Genomic DNA, 26,702 nt, shown 5'->3' on the forward strand with positions numbered 1-26,702 from the left:
CCTAACCCTAACCCTAACCCTAACCCTAACCCTAACCCTAACCCTAACCCTAACCCTAACCCTAACCCTAACCCTAACCCTAACCCTAACCCTAACCCTAACCCTAACCCTAACCCTAACCCTAACCCCCGTTATAAGTCTTAGAACCTAACTAAAGAGATAAACTAGTCTTAGCCGGAACTAGGCTATAAGGAAGGTCTAACGACTCTAGCGCTTCTTAATCCCGAATACTCGTATTCTCTATAGTAATTATATTCGCCTCTTACGTTTCTAGTAAGTCTAGTTACTACTATATATATATCTTCTTTATAAAACTTATATTTAGAATCTTATAAGCCTTCTCTTAAGCCTTATATATCTCCTTTATTAAATCTACTAGATTTTCGTTAGATCTATTAGATTTTCTTTAAATTTACTAAAGCTTTCTTTAGATCTTCGAGCTTTTCTTTAAATTTTCGTTAGATCTATTATTTTATTTTAATCTCTTATATCGACTATACTTTTACTAAGTAATACTTTACTGTTAACTACTAGACTACTCGATAAGTACTAACTCTACTTATAATAATAGAATTACTTAACTTCTATTATATAAGTATAATAGTATATAATATTTTCTTAAAATTTTTAAGATTTTCCTTAAATCTTTAAGATTTTCTTTAGATTTTAAGATTCTTTTTAAAATTTAGTTAAATTTTTTTTATTTCTCCTAATTTTCTTTAGATTTTTCTTAGATTTCTAAGATTTTGTTTAAATTTTCCTTAAGATTTTAAGAATCTAAGATTCTTAGACTTTCTAGATTTATAAAATTCTCGAAATTTTTCGAAATTTTAAGCTATAGAAGAGACTAGAAATTTATAGTTAGATATTAAATATATATTAGTAACTCTAATACTAGCTTAATTACTATTAGAGTATAAAAGCTATTTATATATATAGTAAACTTAAAAGATCCTACTCTAGGGGAAGCTGTTAATCGAAAGTAATAAAGTAGTCGTCTTCTATAACGCCAAGCTAAGAATACAGTTACGGTCGGCCTAGCACGCTCTTAGTCCGGTCTTAGGGCTACACACCTCTCTATGTTTCCTTGGTAGCAGTCCCCACTGGAAGAGCACCTATATCTTACACGCGCCTCACTGCTGTCGGACTTAGATCGAGAGCTGTTCAACACTCACCCTTATCCCACAACCACCGCGTGATGGACCAGTAAGCTCCCACCCTAAGCCCACTCCCACCACCACCCGCTTTACCCACTAACCCTCTGCCACTTCAGAGCGCCCGCCGGCGAAGTGACGGTCACGAACAAGCGCGAATGCAGCGGCGATGACTGCACCAACGATGCTGGCAACCTCCAATGCCCGACGTGCCAAAAGCTGGGCAAAGAATCATACTTCTGCGGACAGGACTGCTTCAAGAGGAATTGGGTAGGTCAGTATCATAGCGATAGGCCAAGAATACCGGCACATCTCTGAACGTGGCTGACGTGCGCAGAGTACACACAAAGCGCTGCATAAGGCGCAAAGCAGTATGCTCGGCAACCTCTTCAAGCCAAAACTCATTTCTGAACCAGACGCAGATGGCCACTTCAACCCTTTCCCCGCGTACCCTTTCACCGGCTCACTGAGACCCGTCTACCCACTCAGTCCACGGCGAACGGTACCGGAGAGAATACAGCATCCGGACTACGCGCAGCATGGCGTCCCGGTTAGCGAGCAGGTAGGCATTCTCTTCCACCGAACACGCCACCAACACTCGTTTGGAGCTTCGTACTGACATGAACGTGGCTGCGGTAACAGAAGATTACGGTCCGAAACAAGCTCCGAATACTGGATAAAAAAGAACAAGCAGCGATGCGCAAAGTCTGCCGCTTAGGGCGCGAAGTCCTTGACATCGCTGCCCGCGAGGTCAAACCCGGCGTAACAACCGACCACATCGACAAAGTCGTACACGAGGCGTGCATAGAGCGAGATGTAAGGCCACGCCGCCCCAGCATCCATCCTTCCGTCTAACATTCCGCGCAGTCCTACCCCTCCCCGCTCAACTACTGCCACTTTCCCAAATCCGTCTGCACGTCACCCAACGAAGTAATCTGCCACGGCATTCCTGACCACCGACCCCTGCAAGACGGCGACATCCTCAACATCGACATAAGCCTCTACCACGGCGGATTCCACGCAGACTTAAACGAGACGTACTACGTCGGCCCTTCTGCTGCTCAGAACCCAGATAACGTCCGCGTCGTGGAGGCAGCGCGCTCATGTCTTGACGCCGCCATTGCACTTATCAAGCCCGGTGCACTCTTCCGCGACTATGGCAACATCATCGAAAAGACGGCCAAAGAGCGCGGATGTCAGGTTGTGCGAACTTACTGCGGCCACGGGGTGAACCAGCTCTTCCACTGCGCACCAAACGTCCCACATTACGCGAAGAACAAAGCCGTTGGCGAAGCGAAACCGGGCATGACATTCACGATCGAGCCAATGATTACGCTGGGGAGTCACAAGGATAAGACGTGGCCGGATGACTGGACGAGCGTGACGGTCGACGGGAGTCGGACAGCGCAGTTCGAACATACCCTTTTAGTAACAGAGACCGGCGTTGAGATCTTGACCGCGAGATTGGAGGACAGCCCTGGCGGGCCAGTGGAAATGCCAAAGGAAGTCAATGGGGCGGCGGAAGCAAATGGGCTCAGTGGAGGCGAGCACATCAATGGTGTCGAAGGTGGTGAGAAAGGGAAGACGGCGAGCTGATGAATCCCTGCTGGCCCCAATGAATAGCAGTCATTTAGCGTGCAATGGATTGCTCGCGGAACGCGCTGTACTGTGCCGTTTACGATGATACGAGTACGTTATTGCAAAACACTCGCAAGCACGTGGAACATGAAACCTGCCCCACATCCCTTCTTTTGCCGACCGCGGGGGACAGATTGTTCCGGCGCCGAAGAGACGGATGCGCCCTGACGTTTGGTGGGTAGATGGACCAGCTTGCAATATTCGCTGTACCACTGCGTGCCTGCCTACTTCGACTGCCTCGCTTTTCCGATACCTAGTCAAGAGTCTCCTTGTTTACTAGGCCCACAGGACCCGTTGCACCGTCTCCGTCCTACCGTGATCCACCGCATCCAGCCCACCCATCCTCCAGCGCAACCGCACACAACCCAGTCTTGCCCGCGCCCGGCTTTGGGTGCGACACAATACCGCAGACATGATGTCCGGTATACCATCCCTTCAATCTTTCTTGTTGCCATGCTCCTAACGCTTGCGCAGGCGAAGCATGGCTGTTCCTCCTCGCCGTCCTCCTCAACGCCGTCAACCTCTTCCTACAAGTCTTCTTCACCATCATGTATAGCGATCTCGAATGCGACTACATCAACCCCATCGACCTCTGCAACCGCCTCAACATGTATATCATTCCTGAGGCCGGTCTACACGCCTTCCTCTCCGTCCTCTTCCTCGTAAACGGCTACTGGCTGAGTTTCGTGTTGAACCTGCCCTTGTTGGCATGGAATGCGAAAAAGTATGTACACCACACCGAGCGAATAGCGATCGACATTGGGGTTGTGTGCTAACATCGAGTGTAGGATCTTCGACAACCAACATCTCCTTGATGCGACCGAGATCTTCCGGAAGCTCAACATCCATAAGAGGGAATCTTTCGTCAAGCTTGGTTTCCACCTGCTCATGTTTTTCTACTATCTCTACAGCATGATAGTCGCCCTGATCAAGGACGAGGCTGGGCGATCATGAGGAGCACGCTTGAGAGGTACAGCAGGTGTGGGATTGAGCTCACATCGGTTTCAGCGCGGGTCGCAAGATGGCGCGGCGAACGGTGAGGAATAGCGGTGTAGTCCTGAGCACCAGTCCAAGACGAGAGGTCGGTGCGCCTGGGGTACGGAAGGATGGGACATGCGACGGAGCCATGCCAAGCAGCGAAAGGACGTCCACATGCTGCGATAAGCGGAAGCAAAAGGGCTGCGATACGCGTATCGAAGCGTTTGCAGCGTCGATCTATGATACCCCGGTATGCATGCAACAACGTCCATCAACACAATACGAGCAGGCATTGGACAAGCGATCTGTTGCATCTTTATATCGTACATACACCCCGCACACCAACCCTATTCTTGCAGATCTACAGCATCACAACACCCACGCCACCCATCTTACTGACATCCTCCCTCCCATCTGGCCCGACTCCGCCAGGCAAGAGTGCCGTTCGCCAGTTGAAAAGGTAGAAGTTGAGCTTCCCATCTCCTGGCTCGAACTTCTGATCCCGCAGGAATAGCGGGTTGTCAAGTAACGTCAGCGCATTGAATACGTGGAAACCCTCTTTGTTCGCAAGTACGAGTGCGTCATGGATGAGGAGTTGTAACCGGGCCTGCAGCTTTTGCTGGAGTGCAGCGGATTGGGTGGAGTTGGTTTTGGAAGCGGAGGACAAGGCGACATCGGTAGCGTAGTAATAAAGGTATGCGGCGCGGATGGTCTCTTTCTTGTTCGACTTCAGGACAGTCGACTGTGACATTCCAGTTATCAGTATGTGTTCGTGCAAGTAGGAAGATTGATGGATGACAGTTTACTCACCTCGAGCAGATAGTACGAGAAGAAGTCGGTCAACTTGCCATCCTGCTCCACCACAAAGCTCCAAACCACGTCATTACTAGCATGTGAGCACAACCAATGGTCAATCTCCTCCTCGGAGAACTCCTGCCGTAAATCGAAACGCTCCAGATACCTTCCCAACAACTCCCTTACACCCTTCACATCCCTCTTCTCCATTCTCCTTAACCCCTTAGTTCCCGTATGGGACTCGAGCCGGTACCGCAGCTTCTGCCTTAGCTCTGTCGTTCCCTGCGGCAGATGCGAGAAGCCGGTTTTGTAAAGGTGTTCCCAGTCTAGACTCCGGTGGAAGTATCTGCACGTAGAGATTGGGGTGGGAAGTAGAGTACCGGCTGTGTAGAGGGCTTGGTAGATGCCATTTTGGTAGCAGCGGCGGGTGACTTCTTTAATGAGCACGGGCGCGAGGCGCTTAGAGCGGAGTTTGCGATGCACGGTTAGGAAGTTGATCTCACTAGCCTCCAGCGTCTTTTGTCGAATCTTTAACCGCACGGGAATCCCAGCGATGAAGGCGATGAGTTTACCTTTCTTTCCATCATCCGCGGATTTAGTGCGCACACCGATATGCCACTCCTTTCTCCATCCCGGCGGTTTGAGACTCCAAGCAAGAAAGCGAGGGCTGTAGTTGAAGCGAAAGGAGCCATCTGTGTCCTCGACGTAGTGATTGTACAGAAGCTCATAAAGTTCTTGCAGCTCCTCAGTGTTGTCCAGATCGACCAGACACCACTCAAACCCCTCCAACAACCTCTCTGGCTCAGGCTTAACACTCGCCCTACAACCCTCGTCAGGTAGAATCGCCCCTTCAGGTAACGTCTTGCCATCCGCATCCGCACCATTCGTGGTCTGCAGCAGGTTCGGTTCCCGCCGCTCGGTAAGTTTGGGCACGGGTTGAGTGTTCCAAAACTTGTAGTCTTCGGGCGCTTTACCTTCCTTCCTAGCTGACGAAGGTTGTGAGAGCGCTAGTTGTTGAAGCAGAGAAGGTATATCATTTGCAGGCACCGGCTTCGGCATCGCGCTTGTATGTTGTACTTTCGGCTCCGTACCCGCCGCCGCCACCGCCGTCGTAGGATCTGCAGCTTTCTTCTTCTTCTTCTTGGACTTCCGCTTCTTCCTCGCTTTTGTTGCTCCGGCGGCGGTGCCTACATCATCTGCCTCTGCTCCACCGGCGGCGTCGGCATGTGCTTCCTCCTCGTCCTCCTCCTCGGCCTCAGCATCTTCTTCGTCCTCGTTCACGCCATCGCGAAGGACTTCCGCGGCCTCATTCGTCTGCGCTGTGCCGTCGAGAGCTTGGTCTGCTAGATCGCTTGCGAGCTTGGGTTCTGCACCAACGTCCACATTGGCGGACTTGACGTCTGCGGCTTCACTCATCCTGCTACGATGCCATGCCTTGCGACGTCGAGCTTTACTTTAACCTTCGAGCACTGTATACGGCTTGCTCACGTGCTATGGGAAGCCTGAAGTTTGCTGCCAATTCAAGGTGCAGGCAGAAGGGCGGGGTTTGCGGAGTTACTCTTATGCAGCCCACTTCAACAACGTGTGTGCGCCCTACAGTACTACAGATTACATCCGCACGCGCAACAAGCCTTTCCAGCTCCGCACCTCATCTGCTTGAGTATGGCCTTCCAGCGTCAGGCAGACGAGCGCAAAGTTCCTCCAGTTCGAAGCGAAGCTCCTCGTCCGAGCGACCGGATGCCTCGGGACAAGCTCCCGTAATCCTTCCGTCCTCGTGGCGAAGACCAGGCCACTTAAAGTTTCGCCCTTCCCTGCCTCTCCTCCTCAGTCGCCATATCCTTCAACACTCTTCTCAAAATTTTCCCCGCCTGACTCTTAGGGATCTCCTTCACAAACCTAACTCCACCCCTCAGCTTCTTGTAGTACGCCACCCGTGCACTCATCCATTCCGCAATCTCCCTCCCCAGCGCCTCCGAAGGCTCACGACCGGAAGCGGGCACAACGTAAGCTCGCGGAAGCTCCGTATGCTCGGCGGCATCGTGGATGCCAATCACGGCGACGTCATCGACTAGCGGGCTGTCAAGCAGGATGCCCTCAAGTTCTAGACAGGCGGGTGGGTATGTTAGTGTATCATGTCAAAGGCATGCCAAGTTGGAGCTCTTGCATTACTCACCCGCTGGCGCGACCTGGAAGCCATTCCATTTGATCAACTCCTTCATGCGATCCGTGATGTACAAGTTGTGGTTGTCATCCTGATGCCCGACATCGCCGGTCTTGAAGTAGCCGTCTTCTGTGATGGCGTTCTTTGTAGCCTCCGCATTCTTCCAGTATCCTTTGAATACGTTCGGACCTTTCACCCACAGCTCGCCGGTCTCGCCAGCCTGGACCTCACGGCCGTCTCCTGAAACGAGCTTGGCGCTCATGTTTGGGAAAAGCTTTCCGACGGAGCCGACGGAGGACCACCATTCGGACCAGGGCTAAGGAATGCGTTAGCGCGGGGGAGATGGAAAGATCTGTAGGGGCTGCAAAGAGACGGACTTGAGTATGTGTCATCGGACTCGTTTCGCTCAACCCATATGCCTGATTAACCTTCAACCCCATCTTATCGTGCAAGAAAGCCACCAACTCCTTCGTCAAAGGTGCGGCTCCAGAAGTAATCATCCTTAGCGAACTAAGATCGTACTTCTTCACTTCCCTACCCCTCGATAACTGTACCAACACCGGGGGTGCGACATAGGTGAAAGTGATCTTATACCTCTGTACAGCCGTGCAAAATTCATTGAGGTTGAAAGCAGGCATGACCACGATCTCCAGCCCACGATGTAAGGGTTGGTGCAACAGCCCCGTAAGCCCGTAGATGTGGAAGAAAGGAAGGATGGCCAGGATGCGGTCGTTCTTCCAGCCGTAGTTCTCTGATCCAACGCAGCCACGGATGCCGAGAACGTCGGCGATGATGTTGCGGTGGGAGAGCATGACGCCTTTGGGAAGACCGGTGGTGCCGGAACTGTAGGCTAGGAAAGCTAAGTCGTTGTGCGGATCTAAGCGGGCAGGTCTCTGAGATGTGCTGTCAGACTTGACTAAGGACTTGAAGTGCGGCGGTTTGCTGTTCGATAAGCCCGTATAGTCTCCCATTAGGATGATGCAATCATCGGACAGCTTGGCCAGTTCGGCCGCCGCACGAGCGACCTCAAGCAGCGGTTTCTGCGTGACAATGACTTTAGCGCCGGAGTTGGTGAGCATGAAAGCCAGATCCTTGGCTCCGTATCCAGGATTTGCGGGAGCGATGATGCCGCCTGCCCAGAGGGCACCATAGACCACGGGACCGTAGTCGACATCATTGGGTGAGTAGACGCAGACAACGTCACCCTTGCCTATGTGGTATTGGTTGTGTAGAGCAGCGCCGAGTAGTTCTGCGGTTCTCCGAACTTGGGCAAAAGTGTAGTGGCGGGAGTCGTCCACGGCACGGTAGATGACTGCTACCTTGTCAGGCGAGGTGTCAATACGGTTGGGGGAATGGCTACCTTGGCTTTCAGGAAAGTTACCCTCTCGCGGAGTTTCGAAAATGAATTGCCATATATCTACGTTGGGCACATCGAAGGAGGGAAAAGAAGAGGTAGTCGGCATTGCGCCGGCGGTAGAGTTCACGTTGTACTGTTCATTGACCCAGACTAGCCAAGGATCGCGTATACTACGAGAATGTTATAAGCACCATCTACCTCACACCATCACACGCAGCAGACGATTACAGCCAGCCAAAGGCACCTCAGCCTCCACGGTTCCAGCCAGCCAAAGACACCTCAGCCTCCGCCATGCCGAGTACCTTGGTAATGTCCCGCCGGTATCCCCGTTTCCCCAGGGTTGCTCCACAGCGCCACCAATGGCCCGTGCCAGAAATTCTGGCATCATTGATTGCTTTCATCCGGACTTCAACCGTTCCCCTACCTTGATTCGCCGTGAAGATGCCTTCACCGACTGCAACCACCACCTGTCCCACCCTCTCCCACCCCTTGCTAATCCGCGGCCATGGCTTCGGCCGGCGCCCTCTCGCCAGCAGATACCGCCGAAGAAACCCTTGAGACCGGCCTTCATCACCTGGATGAAGGCATGGGACTCTGCTTCCTCAAGAACGTCTACGGCGGCCTGCTGTTATCTGCTGGAGGCGAGCTGTCGTTAGCCCTTGGGATGGGCTTCCCAAATGTCACCAACAACGATTTGGGTCTGATGCGCTTGCTGCAAGGCATCACATTTCCAATCGGTCTTGTGATTGTGTACTTCCTCGGCGCTGAACTGTATATACACTCAGAACATCTATCGCTACGAAGGCTGTATTTGGCGCTGATGCATCGTACAGATACACGGGTTACGGCATGTGGTTCGCCATGACCGCCCTCTCGCGCCGGGGCAAACCCACGCAATACATCCGCGCCATCATCGCCTCCCTGCTAGGCAACTACCTCGGCGCCTTTCTGTGGGCAACCCTTCAGTCGTACTTGACCGAAACATTGACCGAAGAACCCTGGCGTGGCCGAATCATCAGTTCTGTCGACAGCGACTTCACGGACAACCAATTCCACATCATCTTTCTGCGGTCCATCGGCTGCGGCTTTCTTGTCACCATTGCCATGCTAATGGGCACGCAGAACCGGGACGGAATCTCGAAAGCGCTCGGTCTGCATTTACCGTTCTTCATCTCCACCGTGCTCCAGTTCCCGCACACGGTCGAGTCAATGTACATGGGTACAACCGGCATGCTCCTGGGCTCCCGATTGACAGTTTGGAAGTTCTTGTGGAAATGTCTGCTCCCAGTAATCCTCGGTAACGCTGTCGGTGGCGCATTCACGGGGGCGTACAATTGGTACGTCTACGTGAAGCGGAAGGATGACAAGCAGCGCAGCGACGGGCGAGACTGGCTACCTGTTAGCAGCGATGATTAACAGGTTTGCGGTTATTGAATCTGGGTTTGAGCGCTGCTGGGCTTACGCAGTTTGTAAGATAGATCGTAGATAATGGGCGAACCATAACTTAACGTTGCATTATCCGCTCCCGAGGCGAGACTAAAGCAATAATGACCAGGCATAGTGCGTCCCTGCTTTGTATGGTAGCTTCAAGCTTGACGAACCATGACAATGTAATTTCCAACGACGCCTCGATGGAGGTCACTTCCATGCTATGGTCTCTTCACGCCTCAACGCCCTTCGCACATCCCACCGACTGGCTCCCATCAACGCAATAACGCCATCCCCGTCCTTACAGCTGGTCAAAGAACACGCTGTGACAGTCCAGCCGAATGTATCCACCTCAGCAATTACACCCTCCCGCCGCACCCGCCGTCGTTTGCCCACCCGCCTGCCGGTTACCAAGATCCACGCCACCAGGCCGGCCTCCTGCCGCACTCCTCATGCCACCCCTCTGACTCGCTTGCTCGATCGGTAGCTTCTTCGCGATCGCCGTGAAAAGCTCCTTCACATTCTCACTAGTCTTCGCGCTAGTCTCGAAGAACAGGAGTCCAGCTTCGCGGGCATACGCTTCGGCATCGGCCTTCTCGATAGCGCGTTTCGATGGATCAGATTCGGCAAGGTCGAGTTTGTTGCCTGCGAGGGCGATGATGATGTTTTCGTTGGCTTGACGTTGGAGTTCTTTTACCCATGACTTCGCTTTGTCTAAGCTGGCCTACGCAAGCGTGTTAGTCGGAATGCGCGTTAAGCCTGGGTGGGGAGCTTCTTACAGCTTGTGTAATGTCGTACACAACTACAGCGCAGTTGGCATTACGGTAGTACATAGGCGCCAAACTCTTATACCGTTCCTGCCCTGCTGTGTCCCATATCTCAAACTTGACAGTGGTTTGGTCGTCGAGGGCGATTGTCTGGGTGAGGAATGCGGCGCCGATGGTGGATTCTCGGTAGTCATCGAATTGATCCTAACACATAGCACGATATGAGCTTTGTTTGATGGTTTGGGGGTATGGTGGCTTATCGCACCTTGACGAAGCGGAGGACTAGCGATGACTTTCCCACTGCCGACTCTCCTGCGCAATGTTAGCACCATACGGTGCTTATCCTCTCATGTTCAATATATGCACCTAAGAGTACCAGCTTGAACTGGGCGAAGCGGGTGCCGCTGGGCCTGCCGCCTTGCTGTGGTCTTGATGCCATGACTGGCTGCCGCCTCCGCTACGCCGTGTCACTCCGGATGGGTGGTGGTGCAGGAATCCACAGGTGTTGCGCCGGGGTCTGTGGGTGGCAGTGTCGAAGCTGACAATCGTGGCTATGGGGTTGCGAAGCTTGTAACGTTGTGGATGTTAGTGGGATCCCCGTAGTAGCCTTCAAGACATGCTGCTGCACAGCACTCGCCCTGCGCCGGCTGTTGCCGCTGCGTGGCTTGCTTCGGGCTTGCGTCACTGGCGCTGTATACTATTTCACCTTGAAATCATCCTAAACGCAGTAGGCACGACGAGGAACTACTCCCTTTCATGCATCTGGACGCCTAGAAGAGGACCATTACCGCCACGATGCAATAAGAGTGTTTTAAACCCCATCATTTCTGGAGCGGAACCATGACCGCCACCCTCCCTTTCCGCGACATCAACGTCCACGCCTCCTCCACGTACTATGCTTTCTCCTCACCCTCCTCCCCCAACGCTCCCACCCTAGTAGTCGACCGACCTTCGGGTGATCTCCGCCTCAACGATGGCAAGCTCACAGGCGGAAACCGCGTGTCCAGCATCTCCGGGATCCTTGGCATCATCAAACTCCGCCTTGACAGCTATGTCATTATCATCTCCAAATCCACGCCTGTCGGCCGACTAAAAGGCCACCAAATCTACAAAGTCGTCTCGACCGAGTTCCTACCCTTGCGAGAACGGACTGTAAAGGATGTCGAGGAGGAGACCTACCTAAAGTATCTGCAAATGCAGATCAAGTCGGGACCGATGTACTTCTCCTACTCTTTTGACCTGACCAACTCCTTCCAACGACAGGCACAGTGTGATCTGTCCCAGCCATTATGGCAGCGGGCGGACGACCGCTTCTTCTGGAATCGATTCGTGTGTAGTTCGCTCATCGACTTCCGGGAAGGCAAGGCTTCCGGCCGTCTGTCCATGACATCCTCTCCGCATCCGGCCGCGGACGCGTACATCTTGCCCATCATGTTCGGCATGATGAGTATCACCAACACCTCCATCAAGGGCCACTCACTAACTTTCGTCCTCATCACCCGCCGATCCCGCCACCGAGCTGGAACTCGATATCTGTCTCGGGGCTTGGACGAAGAAGGCCATGTCTCCAACTTCAACGAAACAGAACAGTCCATCATCCTTAATGACAGCGCCTCCGCCGGTCTTACTAGCTTCGCGGGCGACCAAGGCTTCTCCAATGGCAAGCCCATCGGCGGTGGCAGAGACACTCAAGTCTTATCTTACGTGCAAACCCGTGGCAGCGTCCCCGTGTTCTGGGCCGAAGTCAACACGCTCCACTACACCCCCCGCCTCCAAATCCGCGGCGTCGAATCTGCCACTAGCGCAGCCAAACGGCACTTCGACGAACAGATCCGGCTGTACGGGGAGAACTATATGGTGAACCTTGTCAACCAAAAAGGGCGCGAGATGCGAGTGAAAGACGCCTATGAACAAGTCGTCAAGATCTTGCAGTCCTCTCCCACCGAGCAACAAGAAGGCGACCGTCGAACGAATGAACGCTTCAACGTGATAGACTCTGCAGACAAACGTGGCTGGTACGACCACCTACACTACATCTACTTCGACTTCCACAACGAAACTAAAGGCCTGAAATGGCATCGTGCCCAACTCCTTCTCGACCAGCTCCGCGACGGATTGTTGGCGGGTGGCTACTTCCACGGCATCGATACTCCCACTGGCTCCATTGACGTCCGACGCAAGCAAACCGCCGTCGTGCGAACAAACTGTATGGACTGCCTCGACCGCACCAACGTCGTGCAGTCAATGCTGGGTCGGTGGACGCTGACCCGTCAACTGACCGACCTCGGCATATTGAAAGCGGGCGAAACCGCGCAGGAAGATCATACATTTGAGCACCTCTTCCGCAACATCTGGGCCGATAACGCAGACGTAGTCTCAAGATCTTATTCCGGCACGGGAGCGCTGAAGACCGATTTCACGCGTACCGGCAACCGGACGCGCGCCGGCGCCATACAAGACTTGAACAACAGCGTAACGCGATATATCCGCAACAACTTCACCGACGGACCGAGACAGGATGGCTTTGACCTCTTCCTGGGGGCTTATCAACCCGATCACGCAGCCGTGGGGCAAGGGCAGCAGTTTTTGGATCGAAGACCGCTATTAATCCAAGCCGTGCCGTACGTGCTGGGATTCTGTGTCTTCTTCGTCACCGTCAGCGCCACGACTGCGCGACTTCCGGATGCGACAGTCTGGCCGCTGCGGCTGTTTACACTGATGTGTATGGGCGTGGCGGGGTATGCGGGTAGGTTTATGTGGAGTTTCGGAAGTCTTTATGTGAGTCTTTCCTGCCGTTCTCCCCCTGTGTAATATACTTATTCATTCGTCATCATAGGTCAACTGGCCCAAACTCAACACGCCAGCTTGGGCGATTGAGGCGTACGAAGATACGCTGAGCAAGGCCTATCAGGATCCGATTATCGGACGCTTGATTGGCGGACGCAGGAATGCCGGAAGTGAGCGCGGTTCGGGGGTTTTGGAGGAGGGGAAGAAAAGGAGGGAGTAGATCTAATAATTCTGAGGGAGCTCAGAATCGCGTACGTGCAAGGAGTACGATGAGCCTTAACGTCCAGTTTAGAGCGGAACCGGCGCGTCACTCAACATACGCAGTTTATGTGGCTGCGCTTCTTTGCATATAGCTGCAATATGCATAGCTGCATCTTAAGTCATTGCACGCGCTTGAGGGCGGGTGGGTTGAGACCACAGAGTTGACCGCGAAGACGGAGTGTGAACCACGAATTTCGATAACAAAGTGCCTGGTTGAGGTCGCCACCCGGCGGCCGGCGCCGTTTCATACAGGAACGGTCTTTGTAATTCACCTTTGGCGAACGGATAGCTCTCCACGCACGCGACGTTCATGCAGCCAACGTGCGCCAAGTCCTGCTTATATAGGCTTTGGGTCGGCATGGTAGTATGACGCAAACGGAGCAGGACTGCAGTAATAATGACCAGAAAAAAGCACTTTTCCTTCACAGACCTATCCTTTAAGCACCACAGCGCCTACGCTAAATCCAAGCACAAGCCCTGCTTTCACCCGTCACAATCACATCAAGCCTACCACTCCACTTACGCGGGCGCAACCACGCTGCCGCCCTCAACCAACACCAACTCGTCCACCCTCCTTTTGGTCTCCTCCCCACAACATGCCACCCGCTTCCACGTCACAACTCGACCTGCCCCCGTATCTACCTCCCAAACCCTCACTCTCCGATGATAGCCACCGTAGCCTCCGTACCCGCCAAAGCCGCTGCCGCCGGCATAGCACATCCACGGTCCTAGACGGGGTTTCTTGCTGTGATGTGATACTAGCGTGCCAGATTCGGAGGCAGCTACTCCATCTCGTTTCGCAGGTGTTGTAGAAGCGAGAGGTGACGGTCGCAGCGCACAATAATCATTGACATGATCGTGCCCACACCCCACCGCCACCACTCCCTCTTCCGCCAACGCATCGTAGAAATGACTGTTGAACCCCGGTGCAGTGACGCCCTCCTTGAAAGTACCCCCGGTCACCGTGACACCGTGCTCCGCATACTCCGGCAGCGGGATGTGGATGAATGCCAGATCAAGATGGATATGACTATATTTTGCATGCGCTTTCTTCAATCCCTGACTCGTACTCCGGAACCAGTCGATCTGATCCTGCTTAATCCAGTCATAGCCCCTATAATGCTTCTCGTCCGGGCTGAGACCATGCGAGTCGAGCAAGTAGACAGTGATGGCGGAGTGAGTCGATGGTGAAGGTGCGAGGACTTCGACGTAGTAGTTCCCCACTCCCGCCAACTCATCCGGACCAGGTTCGGAGAGGGAGTAAGGTAGGGTTTGGAGGAGCGACATCTGCGCTGAGCGGGAGAGTGAGTGAGTGCCTTCGCTGTCGTGATTGCCGAAAATGGCGGCGTAGGGGATGCTGCGCTCGATGAGCGGAGCGGCAGCTTTGAAGAGGGCGGATTGCGAATCTGGTGCCAGTGGGCCTTCGATTTGGTCGCCGGAAAGCACCACGAGATCTGGTAACTCGTCGTCGAGGACGGACTCTAAGAAGTCCTCTGTCCGTGGATCGGCTTCACAGTTCGTGATGGGTTGCCCGTCCGCTCCAATGGCATCCCTACAAACTCCCGTTCCGGTCGAGAAGTGCGTGTCCGAGATCTGCAAGATCTTGAACTTCCCGTCCTTGTTCACCCTCGGCACCGTCTCCTTCTCCGTCCTCGGCGTTCCATGCCTAGTGGACAGCCGCGCGACCTGCACCTCTGGACTCGTACTCAACAGCAGCGGAGTTTGCGCCAGCACCCAATTCGGCCGTGGGTCAACAGCATCCGCTCCAAACAACACATCAACGCCCGTGATAGCCTTCTCCGAGTCGCTGTCATGCCGTTTACTGCTCCTCAACAGCCAGATCCCACCGGGTCGAGACTCCCACCTCTCATTATGCTGCCCGACCTCACCAACGCCCGGATCAAGCCTGCCGACCCTCACGCCGACGACAACCTGATCATCCGCCTTTAGTTCTTCCTCCTTCTTCCTCTTGACGTGCAGCCACGCGCTCCGCACCCATCCCGAGTGAAGGTACAGATCCTTCTCGATGCGATGCCATTTGTCTGGGTCGAGGCGGCAGGTGGAGAAAGGGTTGGTGGTGGAGCAGAAGGTGACGGTGATGTCGGTTATGACTGACCCGGCGTGGTGGGTAGGGAGGGCGGAGTGGATGGAGGAGGGGAGGACTTTGTAGCGGGAGTCGGCGAGGAAGATGAGGAGGAAGACGATGACAATGAAGCTACCGATTTGGATCGCGGTACGGGTGATGCGCCGAGTCATGACGACCATATCAGGCAGTGTACGGGGTGGTGGGTGGTCTCAAGGAGGGTCGGATGGAGACGAGCAGAAGCTGCGCGCCATATCTCACCAACGCAAGACCTCAATCTATATCCCGTGGAGCGGCACGGGCAATGTCGCGTGGTTGTTGGTGGTGACTTAACGTGCTGCACCTTTCAAGGATCAAGCAAGCTTTCACTCTCGGCGTCACGAGCCTCGGCCGCGGAGCTCTGTCTTGGCATGGCGCGGATCCGAGAGGCCACGTGCTTGTGTGCCTTCCTTTTGCGCGTAATGCGTACACACAATTGCCTACATATCACTGCCTCTTCGATCGCAGGGCTCTCTACATTACAGCCTCGCTGCCCCCTCAACACCCGCCGCTTTCGAGTAATGCTTCGTATAATCATACACCAACTCATTCGCCATAGCCTGCAACTGCTTTGACAACTCCAAATCCGTCTCGGCCCTCTTGATCATCTTCAACGTCTCATCCTCCTCCAACGCCTTGTCCGGATCCTGCTTGAACATTCTCGTGATGTTCCCTGTCGAGACCGGATTGATGATCTCATGCCATTTCTGCCGCTGCACGCTGCAGTACACGTCCAGTATACTGTCGTCCGCCAGACCCTTGTGCATACCCTCGAAGCACTGAAACAGTGCTCCAATGTCCACAATACCACCCGTGAGTCCTAGGCCGCCGAATGGGTTGCAGAGATGAGCCGCATCAGCTGCCAGAAGGAAGCGTCCAACTCGCATCTTCTCCACACACCGCTGGTGGACTCGGTAAGGACTCTTATTCAAGATCTTGTACTCGCTCGGTTTCGGGTGCCCAGGAAGCATCTGTTCGAACTTCATCTCCTGCCGCTCCATCAGCTCCTCGTTGGTAAGTCCGGCTTTCTCGCCGTAACTGATCCGCCAGACGTTCTGTTTTGGGTCTGGGTGTGGCCCTATCCGTGCAGCCATATACCAGTGGACGGGGTCGATGATGAATTGCGTGTCTTCCCAACCAAATTGGTCTAGGTCGATGAGAGTGTTCGTGGCAACGATTGGCACATCCCAGGAGAAGCCAGGAAAGTTGCGTTGACCGTGCATCAACCGCCGGATGGTGGAGTTGCCGCCGTCACAGCCAACGATGTAGTCGGCCGAGTAGTCGACAGTTTTGCCTTCAGGCTCCTCCACGACAACCGTAACCTCCTTGTCTTCTACCTTCAGCCCAGACTTAACATCAACAACCTTATGTCCCCACTTGACCGTCGTCCCTGTCCGCGATTTCAGCTCCCTTTCCAATAACCTACACAGCCTGCCGACCCAGTAAACAGTCAACCCATCCCCGTCCAAGCCGCCGTCATGCAGCAGACTCCGATCATAGCCCGCTAACCTTTCGCCATTCAGCTTGCGCCAGCAGATCTTCTCCGGCATGTAGCCATCGCGTCTGATTTCCGCCAAGACCCCGGCTTTGCGGAAGAGTTGAATGGCTGGTGGTCCGTAATGGGTAGCGCGTGGTGCTTCGTTCAGAGTCGGTGCAGCGTCAATGATTGTGATCTTTACGGGCGGTGATAGAGTGGCGAGGAGCAAGGCAAGGAGGAGACCAGAGGGACCGGCGCCTACTATGAGGACGGATTTGATGGGTGTGCTCGACATGGTTGTGATTGATGGCGGACAGCCAGCAGCAACGGAGGCTCCATCTTGTACTGATCTCAGCCTCCGCGAGGAGCGAACACCTCGTGCGCCCAGGTTTATCGGCAGTTGGGCCGAGCCTCAAGAAGGCACTGTTTACAGCTCTAGCGGCCTGGCAGTACAGGTAGAATGCGGGTCCCTGGGCGGGGTTCTGAATGCAGGCTAACCGGCAATGCGGGTGAAGGTTGCGGGGTGAGCAGGGAAGGCGGAAAGTCTCCGCTTGGACCTTTGCGTGCCTGCCGTTGTGGGTATTCAGTTTATGAAGCCACGCCGAAGCCGTTGGCTGTGATTACAAACTCAACCTCGTACTCTTTAGCTCCCGGAACTCACTTGCGAACAATTGAGTCCTATTGCTGATGATCGTTGTGCTTTGCCATGTACAGTGCCGCTAGGTGCTGCTAGAGCTTGGCATCATTGCAACGCCTTCACGATCGAGCACCAGTATACCAACCCCGAGAACGCGTGCAAGCGTTATGTGCATGGAATTACGCTTTTGGTGTCCATCTAGGTCTTCGTGTCGCCTACGAGAAGCGATGATCGGTCCCATGGTCCATGTGATGCTACTTCGTCCATTGCTCCATTTGCAAGCCCAGTGAAAGGCAGACGCGCAGCAGTCGAAGGAAGAGTAGGCGGCATGTTGATTGTCCTGACCTTGCTCTCTCACCCGCCCGCCCTCAGCGCCACTGCCCTCCTCGCCAGCGTACCAAAATCCATCTGCCGATAGTCGTCCGGCATGTACTCCCCACTGGCAATACAATGCACTTTCATACTCTCATGATACCTTAAGCCGTTCAACAACTTCGGCGTGATGAGGAAATACTGACTCGCGCTCTCCTCGTTGCAGGCAATATCCACCATCCTCGAATGAACGAGGCGCTCGTTGCGCGGATCCATGCCCTGATTGATCTCGTCGACGACACGGAAGGGCGCGCGGGCAAGGGATTGCAGGGCCATGAGGTAGAAGATGGTGCTTACGGCGCGCTCGCCGCCAGATTGGCGGTGGGAGTCGAGGAGGGAGAGGGGTTCGTTTTCTCTGTGGAAGTGTTAGCAAGATAGAAGGATGAACGAGTGGGTTCGGTATGCGTACCGGAACTTCACCTTGATCTGGATGGCCCATTGCTCAAAGTCCTCATCTTTGTATACCGCCACCTCACCCGCACATTGGATCTTGCTGAAGTTGTCCGCGAAGGCTTCACTTATCTGCGCAATTAGCTCGTCGAGTTGCGGCTCCCACTGCGTTCGAATCTCCGCAATCTGTCCGTCAACGCGCTCCAGCTCGGCTTCAATATCAGCAAGCTTACTTCGCGCTTTCTCAATCTTTCGCGCACGCTCCTCATACTCTTTGAGCACATGCTGATTGCCACCATCGCCAGTCATGTCGAGGCGTGCTTGCACGGAGGAGATCTCCGTGTCCATTTGGTCCATAGTCCATTCCTTGATCTCGTCACAGACCGTCAACTCCTGATCATCAAGGGTGTCGTTCAAAGCCGTACAAACAGCCTGTAACCTCCTGCCTTCAGCAAGCAGCGCGGCTGCCTCCTGCGTCAATCGCGCCACCTCGCGCTCCTGCACGTCGAGCATCTTCCTCTCCTCCACAGTCCGTGCTCGGAGCTGCTCATGGTCCGACTTCGCCTCAATTGCCAGGATTTGTATTTCGATGTGCTGAACGTTAAGGTCACGTAGCGCATGCACGGTCAAGGCAAACTCAATGGCCTTCTGACCCTTCTCGAGCGTCAATTTGTCAATTTCATCGCCAATCACTCTTTCAGCATCAGCAGTACTGTTGATGATGGCCATGGCCTCATCGAGCTTCTTCACCGCGCCGTTCAACCTCGTCGGCAAGGCGTTGAAGACAGCGATTGCCTGTTGCTTCTGGGCCTTCTCATCTTTGATCGCTTTCTCCTCACGCCTGAACGCTTCACACTGCTCATGAACCTCTTTGTATTCATCCTTGAGAGCCTGCCTCCGCCGCTCAAGTTCGGCGATCTCTCGCCTAGCAGCGATTACTCGCTGATCAAGCTCGGCATCCTCATTGTGAGGTACGGTCGCATCCGTGAAGAACCTAGCGGCACGGAGGTTGGTATTCCGCACCGAGAAGCCTGCCGCGCCGTACTCCCGGCGGCGTGTAACGATGTATTGCTCGGTTGGTGTAATCCAGGACGTGATGGGACTGTTAGGCGCCTTCAAAGCTTCCAATTGCGCGTTCGTGAGCTCGCGAGTGGTGAAAGCAGTGGCTGCGAGACTGCGGTTGTCGCACAACATAGCAAGCACAGCGTCGGGACCTTCGACAAGGTCGACCATCCAAGCTTGCAGGCCATATGACTGCAGCTGCTCATTCGAGCAGGGCGGCCTGTATTGGTCAAGTGGACGGCCCGAGACACGTATGCTGATGTCGCTGAGGCCTTGATGCTTGTACAGCTCGTCGCTGAGAGTGTTGAAATCAGCCTGGCTCGTCACCGTGAAGGCAAGCATTTCGCCCTGACCGATTGCGCTCTCGATCGCAGCCGCGTGGCGGACGTCCTTGGCAGCCAGTTCTACGGCAGGTGGACCGTAGACATCGCCGCTAAAGCGGTTGCGGTTATTCTGGATCCACTGATAAGCTTGATATGCCTGCCTGGATGCTGTTCTGAGTTTACTGGCTTGCTGGCCGGCTTGCGTGTGCAGACTGTCTTTCTCCCTCTGAGCATCGTCAAGGATATTCTGCTGCTGTTGACCGCGTTGCTGCAGACTAGCTACTTCCTGCTTGAGCTCATCCATCTTGTCATTGCGGTCCCGGACGTCGCGCATCTTCTCTCGGATCTGATCATTGTAGGCAGCCACGTCCGCTTCAGCGGGTGGATTCTCCATCGCACGTTCAATGTGCGTCTTGTTGCGCTGGAGCTGAGGTAGGTTACTCTTGGCATTCTTACACGCATCTTTGGCGGCCTCTGACTGCTTGATCTTGTCGCTGATCGCTCCGTCCGTGACGGTGAGCTCGTCCAACCTCTTCTTAGCCTCGGCGTCAGACCGCTCGAGCAGCTTCCCACGCTTGAGTGCGACGGCTTCGACTTGCTGGAAGTACGCTTCTTTCGCACGTTCCGCTTGCAGGTTGGGCTCTACTTGGCGTTGCAGTCGAGCAAGCTCCTTCTCGGCATGTTTCTTGTGTGCTTTGGCTTCTGTGTAGCGGTCCTTGGCTGCTCTGTATTGCGGGAACGGTCGTAGCTTCTCCAGCGCGTTGATCCGCGCTTGTAGTTCGGAGCGCGCGCGTAGTTGCTCCACTTGATGCTGCTGCGCTTTCTGGCGGTGCTCTTTGCTCTTCACGTCGTCGATCAACGTCTGCTGTTCGCTCTGTTTTGCTTTCTGCTCCTTACGCATGCCCTTAAGATGCTCGTGCCAATCGGACATCTGCGGCGGGGCGGCTGCACGCTGAGTGTGTGCAAGCAAATTGACTGGCGACAGTGCAGCAAACTCAACGACACGATCTTGCGGCAAGAACTGGCAGAGGTTGTCCACTTGGATAGAGAAGCTTCGCATGAGCTTTTCCACTTCCTTCTTTGTCGCCTTCCTGCGGTTCAGCATGAACTCAGTCTTGTTACCAGCACGCGTGATCTTCGTGGTGACGACGGGGTTCTCAGCATGCTTCTTCGGGTTGGCGGCCAACTCAATCTCAATCACAGCCGTATCCGCGCCGTGCTTGACAAATTCGCCGGAGTCCTTGGCACGTCCGAGATGGTTTGGACTCCAGCCTAGACCGAGACAGATGGCGCATACGAGGGTACTCTTGCCAGTGCCGTTTGGCCCTATAATCATGTTCAGATTCGGACCTGGATTGAACTCGGCTTTGGTATATGTGACGAAGTTGGTAAGGGTGACGCGTACGATTGATCCGGGTTGATGCTTGCGAGTGGATTGTCGCTGCTCTTTCCCTTTGGGCGAGCGGCGGTAGTTATCCGGTAGTAGTGGTTCGTCTGGTGATTGTGAGCCTTCTTCGGAGTGATCGTGCAGACGTGTGCGCTTCTTTGAGCCTGCCGAGTAGGCCTCGTCGTCGACAGCATCATCAACCACCTCATCGCGCCTACGCCTACGTGGCGTCACGGACGGCGACGACATGGCGACGGTATGAGGCTCTGCGCTGTCGCTGTACCGAGTGAATCTTAGACGTTGCGAACAAATCAAGTCGCGTCGCGCTCTCCACCAAGACGCGCTATCACTGTCACGTCTTAGCGTACGGGAGTCTCCGCTGTCACCGCTCGGCAAACCTCCCCAATACACATGCGATCACCTGCCGTCGTGGTTGTATCGTGATTTAGAAATGCAGTCAATCTTTACTATACCTTGAAGATGGCACACGGCGGACCGTCGGCGCTCACTCCAGGTCAACTGCCATCGAAGAAGCGTAAAGACGTGCCGTCTTTACCATCCAACGGACCCAACAAGCGACCTAAGAACAGCCATCGACCGGACCATCGCGCCAAGCAACGCGATGCACGCACTTTGGCAACCCAAACGACAGGTAAAGCCTTCAAGAATGGCGAGCTGGACCTGGACAAGTTCGTGCGGGCGCGGGAGTACGAGATTCGAGCGCTGGAGGAAGGGTTGACGCGTAGCAAGAAGGCCCTCAATCGAAGGGCGTTCCAACAGGTACCGAAGGACTTAAGAAGGCGTACGGCTAGCCACAATGTCAAAAAGGTGCCTAAAAGGCTGCGTGAGAGGGCGAAGAAGGAGGTATGTTGTTGCTGTGAAGGTGGGTACTCGTTGAGATGTTGGCTTGTGCAGGGGACTAACCGGGTCGGTTATAGATGGCTGAAGACAACACTCCTACTGTAACGGCAAATAAACGAAAGCCGACAAGGCATATGCGCTTGCGGCTGGAGACTGCGAAAAGGCTGCGAGCTTTGGGTGCCAAGAAAAAGGCCGAGAAAGAAAAGGCCAAAGCAGAGAGCGTCACGGTTATTGATCCTAATGCGCCGCCAGCGGATAAGAAGAAGCCAGACGATGCAAAGCCAGCACAGTCATCGACAGCAGTCAAATCTCGGCCGCCCAAGGTCAAGAAAGCAGCTCTAGCTTCACCGCCAGTACCCAAAGCCAAGTTCCGCAAGCGCCAGATCTACAAGTCGTGGCTGCCAACTCACCTCTTCCACGCCAAACGAGCACATATGACCCCACCATCTACGCCGATGTGGCGTTTCTGTATACCACTGTCGCCGACAGCCAAGAGTTACCGCCCAACTCATCGAGCGAGCCATGAACGCGGCGCTGTAGCTTGGGATATGAGCTACATGTCGACCATCGGCTTGCAGGGTCGACTTGACAGCATCCTTGGTTTGTTGAAGGCACTTGGTGTTGCGTCGGAGGCGCTCAATGGTAGGCAGGGCGAGAAGTGGAGAGCTGGCGCAAGAGTGCTTGAAACGTTCGTGTACATGCGAGTGCAGCCACATGAGTTGATTGCGCCTGTCACTCTAGTATGGTGTGTGCCGTCTGCCGACTCCGTCTCCAAGAGTGTCGAAGAAGAAAAGCAGAAGCGAAAGTTGCTCGTGCGTGTACATCCTTCTGCCTTCTACCAGCTTTGGGAGGAAGTGTTGCGCTTGGGCAAGGTGTCAAAGCCACAAGTCAGCGTCGAGGACCTGCGGTTTGACATTGGCAGTATCGATATCACTGGACCTGGGGCTACGGAGGCGTTGCTGGGTGCACTGTGGCCGTCGCCGGAACCGCCGGAACCTGCAAGCGGCCAAGCTCAGCCTGACGGAGGTGAAGCAATGCAGATCGATAGCGAGCCGAACACGCCAACGGTCGGACAGACATGGACTGCGCTTGCAGGTTTGAATAACCCGGCCATGTTGCCGCGGAGCGCGCTGCTTAGCCTCGACGTGCAGGACCCGAGGCTGCATCATCCACCACGTACCATCAACTTACCCAAGACCGACGCTGAACAGCACAAGCTTCTGGAGCTGATCGCAAGCTGGCCTGTCGAGGTCGCTCTGAGGCCATCACAAGTCTTTGACCGCAAAGCTAGGCTGATCGCGAGCGCGGCCTTACCAAGTCAGAAAGCGATCAATCGCCGCAAGTCGCTCGCGTTACCAGGACAGTATCCAGAAGCGCTGGCGAAAGACCCACGCATACCGGTCCTACTGTACACCTCCACCGCATCTGCACACGCTGGTAGGTCACGCGATACATCGCCGGCATCCTCCACCTGGACCCTCCTTGCACCATGGAAGTGCATCCAGCCCATCTGGTACAGCATCATGTACTACCCGCTCTCGACTGGCCAGCAGCCGCGCTTCGGTGGGTTGAGTCAGAGAAGGCAGCTCGCTTTCGAGGCTGGAGTGCCCATGTTCCCCGTGGACTTTCCCGGCACGAAGGCGGGCTGGGAGTGGGAGATGCAGGAGCGGAGGCGGAGGGAGGAGGAGTGGAGACGGAAGCCAAAGGGAAAGAGAGTGAGTTGGGAAAAGGTTGAGCTTGGTGGTGGGAAGAAGGGTGAGATGGGTGTAGGATGGGCTTGTGATTGGGAGAGGCTGCTTGCTGGTTCCCCTGCGCCAGAGGCTGCGGTTGAGAAGGGTCAGGATGCAGCTGAAAATGCCGAGCAGGCGAACGCTGCACAGGGCAGTAAGAAAGACAACGGCGAGGATACGGCAGCGAAACAGCTCAAGTCAGCACCGCTAAGGCCGACTGAGCTCACACAGCTACCCGCAGCGCAAGCTCGCGCCCTTCTCGAAGCCTCCGATACAGCACTTCCGCCACCGCGTAACTTGGTCACTACATTAACAACGGTCCGCCTCGCTCTTCTAACGCGCGGCGTTTCACAAGCCTGCGCCCGCATCTACCGTCTCCCTTCCGCCATTTCCAACGTCAAGCTGCGCAAGCAATGGCTCGCCCTTCTCCCAACCTACAAACCTCGCAAGCAACTCACGCAGGGACCAAAGCAGAGCCTTCCTCGCTTACCAAAAGATGCGCCACCGCACGTTGTCCAAGAACGACTGGCGCAGAGCCTCCTCGAACTGCCAAAAGCGGGAGAGGACGAGTATCCGGCCTGCCCAGTCGAGGAGGACTTGATAGGGTTTGTTACGACTGGCAACTTTAATTTGGAACAGGGACAGGGGACGGGCATTGGGAATGTGTTGATAGAGAGAGTGATGGAGGAGGCGAGGAGGGATTGGGAAGGTGAGGGGAGGGTGGTGGTTGTGAGGAATGCTGGGGATCGGGTGGGCAGGCTTGCCAGGTGGACTGTTGTATGAGACGTTAACGTTAATGCCCACTCTATAATGCGTTCATCAGAACACCGTGCCAAACCGCTGCGGTTTGGAATGCATTTGGCAGGCAGCAATATGCGCTTGGTCTGAGTTGCCCCACTACCCATGGTCTTGGCGCATTCGAACATCACCTCACTCCCGCGTCTGAAGCGTCCCATCAGTGCACAACTTCCGCTTCCGGGCTCTTCAGACTTCACGTTGTACCTAGCATTGAATCTCGGCTCCCTCTGCCGCCATACGCGGACAACCTCGTGCGACGATAGAGGTCACGCACCGTTGCGCAACCCAACAACAACGTCCGCCGCAAGCAAGCCATGTCCCAATCCCTCCGACCCTACCTTTCCTGCGTGCGCAGCACCCTCACAGCCGCCCTATCCCTCTCCAACTTCGCCTCACAAGCGGCTGAACGACACAATGTCCCCGAAATCGAAGCGCAATCATCGCCCGAACTGCTACTCAACCCGCTTACCGTGAGCCGCAACCAGGATGAACGGGTATTCGTCGAACCGTCAGTCAACAGCGTGCGCGTCAGCATACGGATAAAACAGGCGGATGAGATTGAGCACATTCTGGTACATAAGTTCACGAGATTCCTGACGCAGAGAGCGGAGCCGTTCTTCATTTTGAGACGGAAGCCGGTGCCGGTATGCTTTACTTCCCGACCGAGAGGGTGGCACGTATGATCGGCTAATGCATATGTGGTAGGGCTATGATATCTCATTCCTAATCACAAACTTCCACACGGAGGAGATGCTGAAGCACAAGCTGGTCGACTTCATCATACAATTTATGGAGGAGGTGGATAAGGAGATCTCGGAGATGAAGCTTTTCGTATGCGCTGCAGTCCCGGCCGACACCGTCCTATCATTCCACTAATCATATGTGCCAAGCTAAATGCAAGAGCACGCTTTGTAGCGGAGAGCTTTCTGACGCCGGTATGTGCATGCTCGCAGCGGGCATTGTAATATCTACTAACAGCATGTCCTAGTTCGATTGATATCGCACCAGGGTCTGGCAAGGAGACGCTGAGGGCTCGTAGCGGCATCGAAGGTCTGCGCCTCACCGCGTGGTCTGCACCACGACCTCGAAAACGTGGTCTTATCCTGGTAGTCGCAAGGCAAACCGAAGCTGAGCCGCGAGCTAGATTGCTGCGGAAGCGCCTATCTCAAGGCGCACGGACGAACGCGAACTGGGAGAGCTGAGTTCTTCCTCTGCACGCACAAGTGATGATCAGATGATGGCAAACTGAAAGTGATCCATAGATGGCGTGATGTACGCATGTGCTCGCATCACGAGTCTACATTGTCGTAACTGTCTCAAGAGCTGTCACTTATGACCATGCTTGCAAGCTCTGTTCTCCGCTCGTACCCTCGTCGCCAGCCATTGTCATGTGAGACATGCACCGGTACAGCACTCGCTTTCCTCGTCCAGATATCCTCGTGGTTATGAGGTGCTTACACCAGGGTCTGTCGATTGTTTCGCCTGGACTTCGTAAGCTGCCAGCTTAGACATCATCGCTGTTGCTCCGCAGCCTCTACGCGACCACTCGAGCACAGGCCGGCAGCCATTCACTCAGCTCACTCAGTCAGTTCTTGCTTCCTTGGCATTTCACGTGCTCGCGCAGCGCACGGCCGCTTCCAACGCACAATCATTCCGCCACCTATTGAAAGCTCCGCAACAATCCACCATCGTCCATATTGCGCGTTTTGTACACACGTCCTCCACATCGACCTCCTTCCATGGTGTAGACGCTTTATACGGACCTACTAGCGCTGGCAGATTGCTTCAGGCCCACCTTCACTGGCAAGCCATTGAACACCCGCCGGCCGTTGACCGGATACACGACATCAACGACCGAGAGCTCCACCGGCCATTGCTGCTTGCTGCGTGCTGCTTGCTTTCATGCGTTGTATTATCCATATCGCTAATACGAGATCTTCAGACTGCGGCTCGAGAGGTCGTTTGCGGTACTAAAGCAGTAAAGCCTTAATTCATCGGCGTTTAAGGTACGTTTCTATACACTCCATATGTGGAAGCTGTGTATTTGACTGACCAGAAGCTCCCAGGAGTTACTGTACGGCTTGACAAAGACAGTCGGTTCAGTTAGGTGGGCATTGCATCGAGGTAAATTATCCTGCCGCCGTGCGCTGACGTGTACCAGCTACTTCTCCATGCTTGCGCCTACGTTCGTACATGCTGACCAATAGCCCAGAGTTA

The 26,702-nt window shown here is 54.5% G+C and overlaps 12 protein-coding genes across 12 annotated transcripts; 6 read left to right on the forward strand and 6 right to left on the reverse strand.

Annotated features, from left to right (window-relative positions):
- Positions 1-1,060: 1,060 nt before the first annotated feature.
- On the forward strand, positions 1,061-2,847 carry BAUCODRAFT_35491 (uncharacterized protein). The gene is made up of 6 exons (XM_007679785.1): positions 1,061-1,206; positions 1,274-1,424; positions 1,492-1,525; positions 1,577-1,716; positions 1,797-1,970; positions 2,022-2,847. Exons 1-6 carry the CDS (start codon positions 1,199-1,201, stop codon positions 2,748-2,750), a joined length of 1,236 nt encoding a protein of 411 aa, XP_007677975.1. The 5' UTR covers positions 1,061-1,198; the 3' UTR covers positions 2,751-2,847.
- Positions 2,848-2,983: 136 nt separating this feature from the next.
- Positions 2,984-3,746, forward strand: BAUCODRAFT_111066 (uncharacterized protein; the record flags this gene model as incomplete). Its single annotated transcript, XM_007680056.1, has 3 exons — positions 2,984-3,214; positions 3,267-3,516; positions 3,581-3,746. Exons 1-3 carry the CDS (start codon positions 3,205-3,207, stop codon positions 3,744-3,746), a joined length of 426 nt encoding a protein of 141 aa, XP_007678246.1. The 5' UTR covers positions 2,984-3,204.
- Positions 3,747-3,906: 160 nt separating this feature from the next.
- BAUCODRAFT_544123 (uncharacterized protein) lies at positions 3,907-6,169 on the reverse strand. Its single transcript, XM_007680057.1, has 2 exons — positions 4,581-6,169; positions 3,907-4,512 (listed from the first exon to the last, which is right to left on the reverse strand). The coding sequence occupies exons 1-2, from the start codon at positions 5,979-5,981 to the stop codon at positions 4,132-4,134; spliced, it is 1,782 nt and encodes a 593-aa protein (XP_007678247.1). The 5' UTR covers positions 5,982-6,169; the 3' UTR covers positions 3,907-4,131.
- BAUCODRAFT_544122 (uncharacterized protein) lies at positions 6,170-8,334 on the reverse strand. The gene is made up of 4 exons (XM_007680058.1): positions 8,087-8,334; positions 7,104-8,038; positions 6,739-7,042; positions 6,170-6,666 (listed from the first exon to the last, which is right to left on the reverse strand). The coding sequence occupies exons 1-4, from the start codon at positions 8,187-8,189 to the stop codon at positions 6,359-6,361; spliced, it is 1,650 nt and encodes a 549-aa protein (XP_007678248.1). The 5' UTR covers positions 8,190-8,334; the 3' UTR covers positions 6,170-6,358.
- Positions 8,335-8,669: 335 nt separating this feature from the next.
- On the forward strand, positions 8,670-9,499 carry BAUCODRAFT_123949 (uncharacterized protein; the record flags this gene model as incomplete). Its single annotated transcript, XM_007680059.1, has 2 exons — positions 8,670-8,854; positions 8,917-9,499. The coding sequence occupies 2 exons, from the start codon at positions 8,670-8,672 to the stop codon at positions 9,497-9,499; spliced, it is 768 nt and encodes a 255-aa protein (XP_007678249.1).
- A 182-nt stretch (positions 9,500-9,681) lies between these two features.
- Positions 9,682-10,894, reverse strand: BAUCODRAFT_544119 (uncharacterized protein). The gene is made up of 4 exons (XM_007680060.1): positions 10,645-10,894; positions 10,544-10,590; positions 10,291-10,482; positions 9,682-10,235 (listed from the first exon to the last, which is right to left on the reverse strand). Exons 1-4 carry the CDS (start codon positions 10,715-10,717, stop codon positions 9,864-9,866), a joined length of 684 nt encoding a protein of 227 aa, XP_007678250.1. The 5' UTR covers positions 10,718-10,894; the 3' UTR covers positions 9,682-9,863.
- A 224-nt stretch (positions 10,895-11,118) lies between these two features.
- Positions 11,119-13,285, forward strand: BAUCODRAFT_74206 (uncharacterized protein; the record flags this gene model as incomplete). The annotated part of the gene is made up of 2 exons (XM_007680045.1): positions 11,119-13,056; positions 13,115-13,285. 2 exons carry the CDS (start codon positions 11,119-11,121, stop codon positions 13,283-13,285), a joined length of 2,109 nt encoding a protein of 702 aa, XP_007678235.1.
- A 526-nt stretch (positions 13,286-13,811) lies between these two features.
- BAUCODRAFT_35497 (uncharacterized protein) lies at positions 13,812-15,746 on the reverse strand. Its single transcript, XM_007679786.1, has one exon. The coding sequence runs from the start codon at positions 15,580-15,582 to the stop codon at positions 13,846-13,848; it is 1,737 nt and encodes a 578-aa protein (XP_007677976.1). The 5' UTR covers positions 15,583-15,746; the 3' UTR covers positions 13,812-13,845.
- A 181-nt stretch (positions 15,747-15,927) lies between these two features.
- BAUCODRAFT_73385 (uncharacterized protein) lies at positions 15,928-17,220 on the reverse strand (the record flags this gene model as incomplete). Its single annotated transcript, XM_007679981.1, has 1 exon — positions 15,928-17,220. One exon carries the CDS (start codon positions 17,218-17,220, stop codon positions 15,928-15,930), a length of 1,293 nt encoding a protein of 430 aa, XP_007678171.1.
- A 696-nt stretch (positions 17,221-17,916) lies between these two features.
- Positions 17,917-21,345, reverse strand: BAUCODRAFT_123954 (uncharacterized protein; the record flags this gene model as incomplete). The annotated part of the gene is made up of 2 exons (XM_007680061.1): positions 17,917-18,289; positions 18,344-21,345. The coding sequence occupies 2 exons, from the start codon at positions 21,343-21,345 to the stop codon at positions 17,917-17,919; spliced, it is 3,375 nt and encodes a 1,124-aa protein (XP_007678251.1).
- A 231-nt stretch (positions 21,346-21,576) lies between these two features.
- Positions 21,577-24,554, forward strand: BAUCODRAFT_157940 (uncharacterized protein; the record flags this gene model as incomplete). The annotated part of the gene is made up of 2 exons (XM_007680062.1): positions 21,577-21,960; positions 22,035-24,554. 2 exons carry the CDS (start codon positions 21,577-21,579, stop codon positions 24,468-24,470), a joined length of 2,820 nt encoding a protein of 939 aa, XP_007678252.1. The 3' UTR covers positions 24,471-24,554.
- A 108-nt stretch (positions 24,555-24,662) lies between these two features.
- Positions 24,663-25,865, forward strand: BAUCODRAFT_35500 (uncharacterized protein). The gene is made up of 4 exons (XM_007679787.1): positions 24,663-25,129; positions 25,191-25,316; positions 25,376-25,420; positions 25,474-25,865. The coding sequence occupies exons 1-4, from the start codon at positions 24,800-24,802 to the stop codon at positions 25,480-25,482; spliced, it is 510 nt and encodes a 169-aa protein (XP_007677977.1). The 5' UTR covers positions 24,663-24,799; the 3' UTR covers positions 25,483-25,865.
- Positions 25,866-26,702: the final 837 nt, after the last annotated feature.

This window comes from Baudoinia panamericana, assembly GCF_000338955.1.
Source record: "Baudoinia panamericana UAMH 10762 unplaced genomic scaffold BAUCOscaffold_9, whole genome shotgun sequence".
Lineage (NCBI taxonomy): Eukaryota > Fungi > Ascomycota > Dothideomycetes > Mycosphaerellales > Teratosphaeriaceae > Baudoinia > Baudoinia panamericana.